Source organism: Cetorhinus maximus, chromosome 30, assembly GCF_964194155.1.
Source record: "Cetorhinus maximus chromosome 30, sCetMax3.hap1.1, whole genome shotgun sequence".
Taxonomy (NCBI): Eukaryota; Metazoa; Chordata; class Chondrichthyes; order Lamniformes; family Cetorhinidae; genus Cetorhinus; species Cetorhinus maximus.
This window is the reverse complement of record NC_135908.1, coordinates 8,834,760-8,852,007: the sequence shown is the minus strand read 5'-3', so window position 1 is coordinate 8,852,007 and position 17,248 is coordinate 8,834,760. Positions and strand designations below refer to the sequence as shown.

Genomic DNA, 17,248 nt, shown 5'->3' with positions numbered 1-17,248 from the left:
TTGTTGCCACTCCAGTTAGCTTCCGACAACACAGCAGATTGCAGAATTACAATTATTTGTTTTTTAAAGCAAATTAGATTCAACTTATGCCTTTTGCATTTTAATCAACATTAAAACTATACAGCAGCAACCTCTCCTGTTAGAACATGTACTGCAAACAATTCCCTTTCAGAAAATGTTAAAGGTAGCAAAATTAAGTATTTATACAAAATTCTGCAAAGTAGATTTCATTGTGCATAAAAGCTGCTTGCATTTGCAAGAGAAAATCTGCATACTCACATCAGGATACCATGAGCCCTCTCCAACAGCTTAGCGCTAGCAGAATTCAGAAAAATTCCCTCATCATCAATCAGGGAATGGCTAGAGGGAAGCCTTGCAGTCTGGACCCCTGTTCTGCCATTCCAGCTTGTCCCATGCAGGTCACTGCTCAAAACAATGAGAGAAGTATGTTACAGTTTAATAGAAAAGAAAACTATGCATGTTAGAGGCCGGAAATAAAAACAGGAAATACTGGAAAAACACAGTAAGTTCGTCAACATCAGAAAGGACAAAGGCAGGCTAACACTTGGGCTACATAATAGAGAATAGAGTCATGGGGACTCGAAACGTCAACTTTATTCTTCTCCGCCAATGCTGCCAGACCTGCTGAGTTTTTCCAGGTAATTCTGCTTTTGACTTGGGCTACATATCCTTCTTCAGAACAGACTGAAATTCGACAAAAGGTCCCATACAAAAAAAATGTATTCTTCTTCAAATCCTAAGATTTCAACTGTTATTTTCCTTGTATTATATAGTAATATGTTATATAACTTAAATAAAATAATCACAAATTCATTGTTGCTAATGTTCTAAAGAAAGGTCAACAACCTAAAATTTTAACACAGTTTCTCTATCCACGGATGCCAAATACTTCCAGCAATTTCTGTTTTTAATGCACATTTCCAGCATCCCACGGAATTTTATTTCATTAATGTTTCTCTTGAATGGAAGACTACATTTGCTCCATTTCAGTGGATAAGACACAAAAAGCCAGCCCCTACTCACTCAATAATTAGCAGCCTTACACTGCCTTTAGCATGAGTTCCACAATATCCAGAAAATTTTAATTCGATGAATGGAAATAATTTTGCAACAATTCTCTTTGGAAGCAACACAATTACTGCCACACACAGTACACATTGAAGCAGGGCTAACATTGTACCATGGTTCATTAATGGTCTCAACTGTCTTCATTCAGATCGGTCTGTTTTACATTTTCCACTATTATTTAACCAACCTAGTGTCCATCATCATGTCTGCCGTGTACATGTATTTAAATGGGATACTCCAGACCTTCGATAAAAAAAATGAAGAAACTATTATGGATAACAGGAAGCAGATCTTCAGTGGGTCTATACAATGAAAATGTGAGGTCAAAAGAATGGAATTTTAAAAATAAGGTACAATGAGAGAGTGAGAAATAAGCCCTCATGCTCTACAGAAATATTTGGTAGACCAAGATCAAAGGTTTTTCAGCTTTTAAAAAAAATCCTCCTCTAAATTCTACTTAAATTGAGAAACCCAAGTAATAGGCAAGGCCCATAGGTACAAGACAGCACCGAGCCTGAAAACAGTAAGGGGCCCAACTTTAATTAGGAAGCTGTATTCATGTGATGCCAATCTCAGGTTTAGAAACAAAAACAGAATTACCTGGAAAAACTCAGCAAGTCTGGCAGCATCGGCGGAGAAGAAATCAGTTAACGTTTCGAGCCTTCATGGCCCTTCGGCAGAACTGAAGCATAGTTAGGAGAAGGGAGAAATATAAACTGGTTTAAGGTGGGGGCGGGGGGGGGGGGGGGGGGGGGGGGGCGGAAAGAGAGACGTTGAGGGTGTGGTGATTGTGGAGATAAGCAGTGATAGGAGCAGATAATCAAAAGATGTCATAGACAAAAGGGTCAAAGAGGTGTTGAAGGTGGTGATATTTGTCTACATTGGAGAGACCAAACGCAAACTGGGTGACCGTTTTGCGGAACACTTGCGGTCTGTCCGCAAGAAAGACCCAAACCTCCCTGTCGCTTGCCATTTTAACACTCCACCCTGTACTCTTGCCCACATGTCTGTCCTTGGCTTGCTGCATTGTTCCAGTGAAGCCCAACGCAAACTGGAGGAACAGCACCTCGTCTTCCGACTAGGCACTTTACAGCCTTCCGGGCTGAATATTGAATTCAACAACTTTAGATCTTAAACTTCACCACCCCCCCATCCCCACCCCGTTTCTCCCCCCCCACCTTTTTTCAATAATTTATATAGATTCTTCTTTCCCCACCTATTTCCATTATTTTTAAATCTAAAACTAAAACCTTGTTAGTCTGTCCACCCCACCCCCACTAGAGTTGTACTTTGAGTATCCTGTCTTCCATTCTTAATTAGCACTTTTCTTAGACAAATATCACCACCTTCAACACCTCTTTGACCCTTTTGTCTGTGACATCTTTTGATTATCTGCTCCTATCACTGCTTATCTCCACAATCACCACACCCTCAACGTCTCTCTCTCCCACACCCCCCCCACCCCGCCCCACCTTAAACCAGTTTATATTTTTCCCTTCTCCTAACTATGCTTCAGTTCTGCCGAAGGGCCATGAAGGCTCGAAACGTTAACTGATTTCTTCTCCGCCGATGCTGCCAGACCTGCTGAGTTTTTCCAGGTAATTCTGTTTTTGTTTTGGATTTCCAGCATCCGCAGTAGCTTTTAGCTTTTTGTTTTTATCTCAGGTTTAGAAACCTGAAAATGCAGTTAGAAGAGAAGATTTCAGGAGAGAAAGAGTTCCACAGTTTTGATATTGTGGGAAAGAACAAACTAGTGGCTCACAAGTCAGCCTGACAGATGCTTCACCTACTCTAAGACACAATCAGATCTGAAAATTGAGACACAAAGAAAAAGGTAAAACAGAAGAAAACTAAAAAAAAAAGACAAACAGCAGATGAAAAGGAGGACACAGTGAAAGGTCAAGGAAAAAACTGATTTAAAAAATTAAACTGGGAAGAGTAGGTTTGGAGTTCAGCAAATAAAGCAGGTAGAAGAAAGTAAACGAAAGCAAGATCATGTAATGTCATATCATAAAAAACTATCCATATTGTTATGTGAAGTGGCAGTACCTCAGCCTCCAACAACAACAAACTGGCATTTATATTACACCTTTAACATAGTAAAACTTCCCAAGATGTGTCACTGGAGAGGTATCAAACAAAATCTGACACTGAGCTGTACAAGGGAATAAGGTCAGATGACCAAAAGTTTGGACAAAGAGGTAGGTTTTTAAGCAGTATGTTAAAGGATGAGAGAAAAGAACTGAGGTGCAGGGGTTTAGGGAGAGAATTCCAGAGCTTAGGGCTGAGGCAGCTGAAGGCAAGGCCACCAACGGTGGACTGTTAAAATTAGAGGCATTCAAGAGACCAGAACTGGAAGCATGTAGAGATCCGAGGTTGTATGAGTGGAAGAGTTAACAAAGATGGGGAGGAGCAAGGTTACGAACGGATTAGAAAACAAGCTGAAAATTTTAAAATGGAGGCATGGCTTAACCAGTCAGTTAACTTAACCATGGCAGGTCAGTGAGCAGAGGTGCAATGGGTGAATGGGACATGTCGCAAGTTAAAACATGGGCAGTAGTGTTTTTGATGACAAGTTTATGGAGGGTAGAACGTGGGAAGCCAGCCAGAGGTTCACTGGAATAGTCAATTCTAGAGGTAACAAAGGCGTGGATGAGTGTTTAAGCAGCAGATCAACTGAGGCAATGGCGGAGTCGGGCAATATTATAGAGCTGTAGCAAAATTGAAGTCAATGGGATGGGGCAAATATCTCAACCAGCTGAAGTCATGTGTAGCAAAAAGGAATATGGCTGTGGTTTCTGGAGGCTAATCATCTCAGCCCCAGGACATTGCTGAACAAGTTCTTCAGCATAATGTCCTAGGCCTAACTATTTTCAGCTTTTTTTTTATTCTTTCACGGAACGTGGTGATCCCTGGCTAGGCCAGCATTTTGACTGCCCATCCATAATTGCCCTTGAGTAGGTGATGGTGAGCTACCTTCTTGAACCACTACAGTTCATGTGGCGTAGGTACACCCACGGTGCTTAGGAAGGGAGTTCAGTGACAGTGAAGGAATGGTAATATAGTTCCAAATCAGGATGGTTTATGGCTTGGTGGGGAACGTCCAGGTGGAGGTGTTCCCATGCATCTGTTTCCCTTGTCCTTTTAGGTGGTAGAAGTCGCAGGTTGGAAGGTGCTGTCAAAGGAGCCTTGGCGAGTTGCTGCAGTGCATCTTGTAGAGGATACACAATGCTGCCACTGTGCGTCGGTGGTGGAGGGAGTGGTTGTTGAAGCTGGTGATGGGGTGCCAATCAAGTGGGCTGCTTTGTCCTGGATGGTGTGAAGCTTCTAGAGTGTTTTTAGAACTGCACTCATCCAGGTAACTGGAGAGTAATCCATCACACTCCTGACTTGTGCCTTATGGATGGCGGATAGGCTTTGGAGAGTCAGGAGGTGAGTTACTCTCTGCAGAATTCCCAGTCTCTAACCTGCTCTGTAGCCACAGTGTTTATAATGGCTGGTCCAGTTCAGTTTCTGGTCAATGGTAACCCCAAGGATGTTGATAGTGGGGGTTTCAGCGGTGGAAATGCAATTGAATGTCAAAGGGAGGTGGTTGGATTCTCTCTTGTTGGAAATGGTCACTGCCTGACACTTGTGTGGCGTGAATATTACTTGCCACTTGTCAGTCCAAGCCTGAATGCTGTCCAGGTCTTGCTGGGTCAAAATCTTGAAACTCCTTCCCAACAGCACTGTGGGTGTACCTACACCACATGGACTGCAGCGATTCAAGAAGGCACCTCACCACCACCTTCTCGAGTTCCATTAGGGATGACCAACAAATGCTGGCCTAGCCAGTGATGCTCAAATCCCATGAAAAAAAAAATAGGTGGAAATAAGCAGTCCTGGTGACAGCAACTGCTGCCTTTTTGTTCCCTCAGTGCACTATGGGTCTAATTTCTCAGCCTTTATGTCCTCATTGTTATCTCTGATCAGTGATATAGCACCAGAGATAGATAAATGTACATTAATATATAGCTTACATTTCCAGGACATTGGTGTGCTATCTGAACAAACATGGTCAATTTATTATTGAACCAAACGGCAGTAAAATACATCTTTCCATGGTAGATGCAGATTTTACTTTAATATATTTTAACACAATATAAGAGGTTTCTCACAGCTGCAATAGTTTGGAGACAGGAACCCCTGAGACTTCCTCCATTAGCCCGATGGTAACCCACTGACCCCATGCTTTTAGAATGAAGTCATACAGGAAGCAGCTGTGGGAATTTCAGGGTTACTAAGCAACTTGAAGAGGATGTACGGCACATTGCATGTGCATTGCTTCGCTAAAGTTATCCAGCACACATTTCAGAAATGCAATGCAATGAGACTGCTTTACACCTATGGCATCTGCATTAATTTTATTTCCAGTCTGTAACTATTTGCAAATACCCAGGGACTGCATCTACAGCACAAAAGGAACTGAATTGTAGCTTTCACTTCATTTCATTTTCGTTGCAATCAGATATCCCAGTTAGCCACTTCAAGTTGAATACTGCAGACCCAAGATGTTACCTTACATTTTCCCCCTTCACCCCAATTATTATTACAACTGGAAACAGAAAATGCTGGAAATATGCACAGGTTAGGCAGCACCTCTGCAGAGTCAAACAAATTTAACATTTCAGGCCAATGACCTTTTGACAGAACTGGAAAAAGCTGGGATGCAACAGGTTTGGGTACAGAGCCAGGAAAAGGGGAGAAAATAGAGAGGAGAGGAGAAGTAGTACAATGGTGGGAAATAGAGATGTAGAGGGATTGGGCTTCCTCGGTGAAAGCAAGATGATTAGGGCCAGGAACCTAGAAGTGTTAAAGTGGCAGATGTTGGTGCAAAGAGACTAGAAAAGGGGAGAAAAGAGTCAAGAATCGAAGAACTCAGTCTGAGAGCCAAGAACAGGCTGAAACAGTGGATCTACCAAGGAAGTCTGTTTGTGAATCTTGGGAAGGAAGGAAAATTGGGTTGCGCTTGGTTGGGTGACAATGAGGTTGGAGGACATGGAGGGAAGATCTCAAGAGGAGACAAGATCAGTGACAGTTCAGGAAATGGTAGTTTGATGTTCAGTGGCAGCTCAAGGTCTGAAGGAGAGGAGAGAATTCGCATTCAGTCTCTGCAAGGTAGAGGTCAGTTTGCCAAAACAAACACAGCTTCACTCTTGTCAGCAAGTTTAATTACAATGTTAAGGTTGGCCTGAGGGATTGGAGTGCTGCAAGTTCAATGAGGGGTGCATTGCAGTCAGCAAATGAAGCAGAGAAATCGATAAGGTCAATGTCAAGCTAGCAGTTTTCAGTGAAAGGATCTAGAGAGGGTAACAGGCCAGAGAGAGTGGTCCAGCTGAATTCAGGATTCTGAAGATGCAGGAGTTGAGGAGAGGATTCTTGGCCAAAGAAGTGGGCGCAAGGCAATGATGATGGAAAAAGAGCTCAGCTCTTTGGCTCTCAAAGTCCTCAGTGCTGTGCCAAGCTTGAAACTCTGAGTTGGAAAGTAAGATGACAAAGGTGAGATCTTTGCTGAAGGGATATTATTATAACTGAGTTAGACTTGGTTAAATCAAATGAACACTGACAAATATTAACCAGCTATTGATTTAAAGGCAATCAGGTTCATGCTAAAATCACACAAAGTTGCATCACTGAAATGTACCAGTGGTCACACTGTCAGGAACATTTCGGCTTTGATGGTGACTAACACTCAAAGAAGCTCCCTGTTGACTATAATTACAAGAAATGTACACACAGGCACAATGTGTCTGAACATAGCATATGTCCCAAATGGCTCAGTTGATTAAACCAGTGAGCCATAGAGCTCAGGAATGACATGGGTCAGCAGTAGGGATGGTGTATAACTGGCCTTAGTGCCCCTGGGTTTGGGAACAGAGGGAAGAAAAATCAGCAAAGGTCCTAATCTCTCATTGCTATTCAGTGACCTGTGGCGGAAAGTGCACTGCATTTGTTTGTTTCTTTATTGTTCTTTTAATAGATTCCAGAAGATATGTTTTACCTGGTCATCAAGCTACAAAAGATGGGTTAACAACATAAAACTCCAGAAGCCAGCTTGCAGAACCTAAGTTATTACATAAAAGCATTTTGTGAGAATTTGGATGAAGACAGGGTCAGACATGGCTGATGGCCCCTACTGTCTAACAGATAGACGACACTCACTGTCCAGGGTCATACAAGAATGGCTACTCTGATCCCAAAGTCCACTACAAGCCAGGACATTCATGGAAAAGGTTGTGGGGTTGGAGAAAGGTGTGGAGGGAGAGACTACATATACCTCATATACAGTTAAAAGAACAAGCTTTCTCAGCAGTGGACTGGGATTGCGGGTTTAAAAAGAGATTTACAGGTATAAATTAATATGCTGTTAAGTGGAAGAGACTGCATAAATACTGGAGATAGGACAGCCAGAAATTCTCAAGGTTGAGCCAGACCAGCGGTCTGGTTTGGCTCTCAAAGTCAAAACTTAACTTGAGCCAACTAAAAGTAAACTATATTAAAAACAACTATACTAAAAAACCTCAAAGAGAAAAATGAGAGAGGTTTTTTAATGCAGGATTGCAGATATAACTGCTGCACTACACACAATCTGGTTAGAAATAACGACATAAAGTGTTCTTATAGTTAAAATGCCATAACTTTCAGGGAAACCTGGATTTCCATGGTAGCCAACCAAAACTCTTTCCCACCCCCAGCTTGAAAATCACGTCCCAACTTAAAAGCTCACAAATACATCCCTGTCATCCCTTTGAAAACGTGCATCAAGTGGGCTTACTTAGTTGCTGCAAATTGTACACCAAACTAAATACATCAAGATAAAGTGCAGAACTGATATCAATAATTGACATCAACTTTAAAAATGTATTCCCAAACCCCAAGAGCTAGTAGATTACTTATTGTGAGGACTGCATGTGCCACTCGTCCATGGATTCTTCATTCATCTGAAATACTCCACTATTTCAGCTCTACCTCTGCAACGTTAAGAATCTAAAGTAGATTGGTATATGAGAATCATCACCCTGCGTCTCATTCTTACATTCTTGCTTTTGGAAGATGTAGGCTTTGCTGGGGTATGGTGCCATGGACAGTGGGTATGCCTGGTACCATTTCTAGATAGCTATTATTCACTTATGAGTTTCAAGGCAGTGAGAACTGGCAGGTTATTTGACTGTTGGAGACCAATGCTGAAGTAATCCTGTGCCCTACTGATAGCGACACACATGCACCTCCCAATATCAATAATGGTCATCAGTAATCAGGAATGGTAACATCTGGCTGATTTCCCTGAATTCTATTATACAGATGTGATCATGCAGTGGTTATGGCGCTGGAGAATGACCATGAAAGCTGTCAGAAAAAACACAACTAATGTCTTCAAGAAAGTGCTTCAGGGAAGCAAACGGGCTTATATTTGATACAAGTTCAGACTATGTGGTGGACTCCTAAAGTTCTCAGGTCAATGAGAGATGGGCAATAAATTCAGCCTTCATCACTGCACCACACCAAAATGAAGCATCAGAATCCTTGAAGAAGGAAGATAGAAGTTGAGCATAATTGGTCTTACCATTGTAGTATACATTGTGCTTGCCCTCAAACACCCATACTCCCTAAACAAGAGCAGCTGCTAGAAGCCGACCACTGCGGTATTACGGGTTGCTCTATCCTATCACTGTTACCCAAGCTTTCAACTATATAACTTCTACTGTGTGCCATGGTTTAAAATAAACAATTCAGCATTCAAAACTGGAAGAAAGTGGTTACGCACACACTTTTCACAAATTATTGTTCCATCTTTTAATGTGAAAGGTTCACTGATTCATAGTCAGCTGGAGTCTGCAGCAAACAAGCGCTCCTTTCAGTTCAGTGCCATTGTCAGCACCAGCAGTGGAAGGAAGTTCCCTTTTCGTGATAAATATCAAATTTTTCCTGTATTTGGTAAGGCAATCATACTTGAAAGCTGACTGGTATTTCAAAGCTGGTCAGGATTTAGCCACATTTGCTGCTCCACATCCAGCCTTGTGATTTTTAATTAACGTGAAACTGATTAAATATTACAAAAGCAAAACATTGTGGATGCCGGAAATCTGAAATAAAAACAAAGAATGCTGGAAACACTTAGTAGGTCAGGCACCATCTGTAGGGGGTGGGGGAGAGAGAGAGAGAGAGAGAGAGGGGGGGTGGAGAAAAAGAGAGAGTGAGTAAGAGAGGGAGAGAAAGAGAGAGAGCAAGTGAGAGCAACGAGTGAGAGAGCAAAGGAGAAAGGGGGGAGGGGTAGCATTTCAAGTCGATGGCCTTTTGTTTCATCATCCTAAAACATGAACTCTGTTCGTCTCTTCACAGATTCTGCCTGACCTGCTGAGTATTTCCAGCATTTTCTGATTAAATGTTAGCAATCTTGAAAAGATAAGCGAGTCATTCAATGGCAAGTACATCTTGTGAAGAAACCATATAGTGCAAACAACAAAGGTACCAGTGCCAGCAAAGGTCCCCAGACTTGTACACCTCCAACAGCAAGCATTAGTGGTGATCAAGGTAAAATAGACAGCAATCCAGCCACTTGTATCTCCTTCATTAATTTGGCTCTGGACAGCCAGATCATCTAGCAATTCAGTTTTCACATTGCTGGCTCAGAGAAGCCTTGTGGCAGGAAATGGTAGCTGCCAAATTCATTCCTCAGAACAAATGGGTGTAGATCTGGTGCCAAGGGAATAGCTCCCACCATATCATAAATGGATATGGAAACTGATTCAACTTCAAACTGCTCAGCCCAAGTGTGATGATTAAATTAGCCACATGCAGTTTCCTAAGAACTCACCAAGTTGAAGGTCATTAATGCTGGTCAATCTGTGTCAGCAACAAGTACCCCCAGGTCAGATATAGCAACAGTTAGGTGTGAAAACTGTTCATATTTCACATCAAACCTTTACAGCCAGCAGAAGAGGAATCTTCACCTCTTTAGGATAGATTTTAACCTAGATACCAGTGGTAAAAGGCCAGTGTCCAACCCATTGTCAGCAACTCATTTTGGAAGCAAAATTATTTAGATTGTGTCTCTTCTTTCCCTTGTCACAATGCCAGATCTTCAGTTTAAATTACTAACCTTAAGATTACCACTCTCGCAATTTACTTGCATCAAGATGAGATGTCACATTTTAAAATTTTGCATTCCAAGAGTGCTATAAGATGCTGCCACTGTTTTCTCAAATTTTCTTTCTAACATTTAGGATCGGTAACCACAGTAAAAAAAATGTTTGATGCAACTAATATGTAAGAGATATGACAAACAACTTTCATTTGTTATAATTAACAAACATTGTCTTATATTTAATAAGTCCTTACCGTGGTGATTTGTCATTAATGGTGTTTGCTCCTTGCAAGTTAGATAATGGCGTCCTTGGGCTTTTCCTTGTAATACCTGTCACAGCAAAACAAGTGCTAAAATGGTAGCTAATCAGAGAGAAACTGGCAGTAGAAAAAGTGAAGCATGCATGTGTTGCAGCATGCTGCAGGCAGATTAGCAGGAACAACCTGAAGCATTCCTATAGCGCCTCTGCACGTGCCATGCAGAATCACTCCACACAAGGCATGATCATGACCATGGCGGGGTGGAATAAGCGATTACGTCAAAAATGGAAATCCAAGAAGAGATATCAAATTATGTTCTGATACTTGAAGTAATTGTTAAAATTTGCTGTTTTATAACCCGTACAATTACAACATTTATTTCTCTTCTCAAGAGTTAAATCACAGCCAGAACCTTTCCTTACTTAGTGCATAACCTATAGAATGCACAGACCAAAGGCAGGAAGCTGAACAAGCATAACAAACACATAGATTAAAAAAAAACACTGGTCAAAGTGGTTACAAGACCAGAAGCAAGGGGAGCAGCAAAGTTATTTAGGGAGCATCACATATCCACCGTGTATCAATTGTACCAACAGAAACCAGGGTTCCAGAGTGAACAGAAGAGAGCTTAATCATGTTTTCTGCACGTATCACCTCAAATTGAAGGTTCTCACTGGCACCCTACAAATCCCACTTGGTAGGGTTGGCATAAAAGCTCAGATTTGTACAAGTCATAAAGGAATAGATGCTACACTCCAATTTTGTTGAATTGGAACTGCTGACTATCCCAACCAAGATCAAACCAGTTTAAGTGAACAAAAATATCTCACCATACTTGGTCAACAATTCTGGCTAGCAATTTACCAAAATCCTTCATCATACAATCTTTACTTGATGTATTGAACTTTTTTGTTTGAAGAGGAAATGTTTTGAAACTCATTCAGCATCAAAACACTCAACAGTAGCTAAATTTGGCATCCAGCCTTGCTCAGATTCAAATTAATGCTTTCTGGACAAACTTCAAAAGAAGCTGGCTTACAATTAGGGCAACAACAAAAAAAAATCAAACAGGAGGCAATCTCTTCCTACTAATGAACGTGTGGCCACCCTTCCCACAATGAATACGTGGCTATCCTTTTCCAATAACGAACAGATGCTCATCTTTCCTCTCTAATAAGGAAAGAGGCTGTCATCTGCCACAAAGCATACCCCCTTGGATGTATAAGTATGTAGGCAGTGTCACCTTCTCTGCTAGGAACTGGGAAATTTTAAAGAACTCGATCCATACAAGTGGAATTTACTTAGAATTGACAAGAAAGGCAATGTGCTGCATGAAAACACAGAGTACCTATGCAACCATACTTATCTTAGTTCGAGGAAATCTTAACTGGGTTTTGAGAAGTGGGTATTGAGAAAACTTCACCTGCTGACTGTGGCATCATACTCTATTTTGTGCACAATTTCCATCTCTCATCAAGGTTCTGGACCAGACTAAACAGGAATTTTTAAAATGTGGCACTGAAACCTTGAATGAAAACAATGTTTTACGAATCATGTCTCTTATATGTAAACAATAGTCATTAGGGTTTCCAACTAAATTTCAACAACAGTAAATTGAACTTCAAGCCCTAATGTTACCAGTATGGGAAAACAGCACTCTGGATTGCAAATCAACCAATCTAGATAACACACAACTGATTACCTAATTAAAACACAAAGTATAAGGAAGGGGGCAGGGAAGAGAACAGGCAGGGGTGGGTTTGCCACATTTCAAAAAGGGGAGCTAATCACTTCCCACCCGTCATTTCCTCAATTAATGTTTTCATTTTCATACACAAGTAATGAGGTGCTTTGATACTGGTGCTATCTGGCTAGAATGGAAAGTGTCAGCTGAAATTATTAGTACTCAAGCAGGGAGATCAGCTTAGATCATGCACAACTAGTGTTAATTACCACACAGAAAGGAAAACTGGGAAAATGGACACAGAGGACATTGAGACCAACACCATTCACTATCAGCAAAGCCAAAGAACTGTGGGATGTATGTTCACAATCTGTTTGAGAATACAGAGCAAAGGCATGGAAAATGATTTGATTTTGTATTTTGAGGTTTATACATTTGGAAAATTTACTGAAGCATTCTTGTACAGAAGTCACAACCTGTTTCTCATTTCGTCCTCTGCAAGTCATTTGGAGTACATAAGAAACTTGAATTATTTACCCACAGTTTTTCTTTTAAAATACATAATATGCCTTCTTTATTAAAGGGTGTGGCTTAGAAACCACAAACATCCCAGAATCCTTTGGTGTTGTTTGGCTTCAGGTCAGTGGTCTTCATTAGCCACTGTGAACAGCTGGTGAGGCCACAAATACTCGGTTGGATCATTTTAAAACACAGTCCAGCATAGTGCTCCCATGCTCTCACATTGGCAAAACTCGATGTGTTAACCTCAGCTAGCTGGCAAGATCAGTAACATTTTTTTTAAGTCATATAAAGTTAATGAAGACCACTAGCCCTGAGTGAATGCTCTTGGACTCCCATTTCCTGTGGGTAAGTGGAATGTCAGAGAATATTGCTGGATTTGGAGCCTTACTGTACTTCTCCTCCTTGCACCTCTGGAGAATCTCTAAACTCCTCTGATGGACTGGGTGATGCAGAAAGCTAAAACTATCGACACTTTTCAAAACCGTGAATGGAACAGCATCATCATGCCCTTGGGAAGCAAAATAAAAACAAAAAAATAAAAATAAAAGATACAAGATAGAGACATTCATAACAGACAGGAATTTGAAAGATTCAGAAACTTCTACAAGAATCCAAACATTACAATTATAGTGAAGCACATTTAATCATTAATATCTTTTCTTTTGTTAGAAAATAAGACTGTTTTGCCTTCTAATTTAGTGATAATGAGTTAATACTCTAGTGAACAGCAGAAAGCCTGCATATGCATTTGACTGGTGAAGAAAGGCAGTGTAAGAGAAAGGCAGAATTTACATACTCTAGCTGTGGACAATCTATTTATGAAAATCAGCACTATCAAAATATTAGCAACAGTGAAATTCACAAGTCTTTTTTTTAAGTAGTGCAACTTAAAAACCAGAGACAAAAAGTAATACACTTTTTGAAAGGGTTTCATCACTTTTCAGCTAGGTTAATATAAAGGAGGCTCCTGCATGAAGTTCTCAAAATTATAATAACCGTTGCTCTGAAGACGGGCCTAAAAAAAACAAATATTTCAAATTACAAAATTAAACTATTACTGCCCCAATTTTCGTCTACTGATCCAGTTGTCATTGCCACCAGAAAGTTTCAGGTCTAGGCGAGACAATCTTAAATGAAGATGGTGGATCTACAAAACAATAAGATGCTGAATTACATAACCAAAACAATGATACATGTGTGGATATCAGCTGAGGATAGGATCAAGTTCAAATGTGACATCTCCCACAGCTGAAGAGCCCACCAAGACACCATCTGGGCTTGCCCATGAAGAATGTCTTGGGTGAGGTTATAGAGAGCTGCTGATGCCCTCTGCACTGTATTTCCAAATATAAATCAGCCTCTTGAGGATACAGGTGGAAGAAAGGAAAGAAAACTGGATAAATTATATAATGTACAATGAAAGCCTAATGGGATTGGCTTTCTATGACACCCAATAGACTACCATCTACAGAATTAAACTAGGGCACTGGTTTTTTTCTTCAATAGCTTCAAATTACTGGAACTGTACAGTTATAAAGAAAGGCTACCAAATCTATCAGTTTTCAAAAAGGTATTTTATTTTGCTGATTTTAAGCACAGAGGAGGTAGAAGAAACAGAAGCTATTCTACAAAGAGCAGGAGATATAAAGAGCAGTGTTCTACTTCTGCAGCAGGAATAGACCTACACAGAGCAAGGCTGTACTAGGCAGGGAATTCAGAGTGTGGACCAGCTGCCACAGCATGATGATGCGTCTTCCTATAAAATAAATGCATCTCCCCAGATCTAGAAGGGCAGAAGTGATTAAAGTGAGAAAAAACAAACCAAAGCCTACATGTACCACCATACTAATGTAATATGGACATCCAATCGCAATAAACATTAAATTGCTCACAAATAGTAACTTACAGAAATAGGTCAATCTCAGATTGTAAAAATCCCAAGGTCTGACAAATGACATGTTCAAAAATATCACTAAATGCCTCTGGACCGATAAAATGAATTTAAATACTGCAAATTCAAGTGTTCCACCACTAGATGGAGTTTAATGTTTATGGGATTAAACATTTACATTAAATAGGTCCTGGGCAGTATAGCCAGAAGTCAACATCCTCCCCTCACCACCCACCTCCCCGACCATTGCCCTCCCCACTGGCATTCTACAGGGACTGTTCCTTCCTTGACACCCTGGTCCACTCCTCCATCACCCCCAACACCTCATCTCCTCCCCATGCAATTGCAGAAAGTGCAACACCTGCCCTTTTACCTCCTCCCTCCTCACCGTCCAAGGGCCCACACACTCCTTTCAGGTAAAGCAGCGCTTCACTTGCAACTCCTTCAACTCGCTCTATTGCATTCGCTGCTCCCAATGCGGTCTTCCTCTACATTGGGGAGACTAAACGCAGACTCCGGAACACCTTAGCTCAGTCCGCAAGCATGACCCAGACCTGCTTGTCGCTTGCTATTTCAACTCTCATGCCCATTTGTCTGCCCTTGGCCTACTGCAATGTTCCAGTGAAGCCCAACGCAAACTGGAGGAACAGAACCTCATCTTCCGATTAGGCATTTCACAGCCTTCCGGACTTAACATCGATTTCAACAACTTCAGACCATGAACTCCCTCCTCCCTCTTGACTCCTTTTTAATCCAATTTTTATTTATTTATTTATTAATTTATATTTAACGATTTGTTCATTTTTTTATCCTTTTCCCCAAACCCCGTCTCCTCCCCACAGAGCCATCTGGCACTTTTGTTTTGCTTTCACAGAGCACTGACCCTTGTTCTGCTATTAACACCTCCTGCTATCTTACCTTTGTGCCACTCTCAGCACCTTCTCTACTCTTCACAACTACCATCAACACTCCCTTTGTCTTGTGTCCATGACATCTTTGTCAATCTCTCCTTAGCTGTCACCTATCCCTGACCTTCTATCTTGTTCCACCTGTTCCACTCCCTCTTAAACAGCATAAAATCCATCATATTTCTACTTCTCTTTAGCTCTGAAGAGTCACACAGGCTCAAAATGTTAACTCTGTTTCTCTCTCCACAGACTTCCAGACCTGCTGAGTTTTTCCAGCATTTTCTGTTTTTATTTCAGATTTCCACCTTCTGCAGTATTTTGCTTTAATCTGAATAAAGCCAGAAGTTGCCCTTATATTATGATTTGTGTTCCAAGAGACATGCATCACCCAGCTTATGGAAGCCAATCAATATAATTTAAAACCTGATACCTGTCTTTGCATCTCCCACACTGTATATTATGATGGCTTCTTTGTGAAATTACATAGCAGGGTAGTTTAAGTGCTATTCTACATTATAGTGAATGTGCCACCACTTAGGCAAATGATTCTGTGCAGTACAAATCCCACAGGTTTCTATATTTACATGATGTGTTGCGCAAGTAACACAATTTTGCATTAAGTCCCTAAAGCAGTGAAATGCTAGTCTCTAACATTAAATCCAATGGTGGAACAGATCATTGCCTTAGTTTGCTGACAAAGTACATGTTTCTCAAAGCCATTACAGTGGGAGACTCCACTTTAAGAATTTAAACCAGGTATCAAAATGATCTGTGGCACCCTTCATGGCAACACTCAGTAACTCACTGGTCACTTCAATGTTACTCGGGTTTCTAAGTGGTATACTAAAGTCAGACACTATCTGGCAAAATGCAGGAACAGCAGGCTACAAGAAATTAAAAATACACAGAGAGAAACTCCAGCTGCCAAATGTTTTAATAATATATAAGTATACTGTCTAACATCTAGTCTTGGCATGAATTCATAATAAGTTTTCTAAACTGCAATTCCTTTACTAAGTTGGTCAGTTATATACACAGAATTCCTGTTTAATCAGTAACAACTCTCTCACGGTCAATTACACAAATGCCCAGGGTGATACTGAGCCTCCAGGCCAGAAGGTTCCAGGTTTAAATCCTTCTGTGCTGAATTCACTCTGAGTTGCAGTGATGAGATCAATAAAAATTAATTTGAGAGAATATCCTGGGTTAGGGGCAGGAAAAATAATATGGTGATCCATGCTGGAAAATGCATCTGCAGCCATCCAATCGGACAAGATCAGGGTCAGTTTCAGCTGCTACCCTTCCCCAATAATTTGCTAACACTCATTGCTTGGTTTGCACATAAATCCTTACCTAACTGAAATCAAATGACTTAAAAGATCGGGGACTGAACCAAAGACCCACTGGTTCCTGCTGTTTGGAATAACCCCTTAGCCGAAGAAGCATTTTGTATGAATTTTTCAAAACCTAATATGGGAATAAACGAAGTAAGATAAACACCCACTTTCCCTTTCCTGATCTCATGTTTGGGAATGGCAGTTTCCTGCAAAACGTTCTCCGAGATGGTTTAGAAACTTTAACCTCTTCATTTTTCTTCCCTTAAGCTTAAGATGTTGGGGAGAAGAGTTAAATCTAGAAGACCGGATGAGTGGCATCTGCGCAGCTGCCGAACATTTCCAAGGGGCAGATTAGTATGAACCCCTTGAGTTTTCTTGCATGATGAAATCTCTGTGGCAAAGAAGTCATCTGATGAAGGGCATTCAGAGATGC

General features: G+C 40.9%; 1 protein-coding gene across 4 annotated transcripts in view; it reads right to left on the bottom strand.

Annotated features, from left to right (window-relative positions):
* The window catches only part of myo9aa (myosin IXAa), a 283,263-nt gene that overhangs the window by 67,359 nt on the left and 198,656 nt on the right, over window positions 1-17,248 (bottom strand). For 3 of the 4 annotated variants that reach the window (XM_078532398.1, XM_078532401.1, XM_078532399.1), the window contains exons 15-17: window positions 13,068-13,187; window positions 10,468-10,543; window positions 280-423 (exon numbers count right to left, since the gene is read on the bottom strand). In XM_078532398.1, the coding sequence (XP_078388524.1) occupies window positions 280-423; window positions 10,468-10,543; window positions 13,068-13,187 (340 nt within the window). The remainder of the gene's footprint in view (window positions 1-279; window positions 424-10,467; window positions 10,544-13,067; window positions 13,188-17,248) is intronic. The other variant, XM_078532400.1, reaches the window with a different exon arrangement.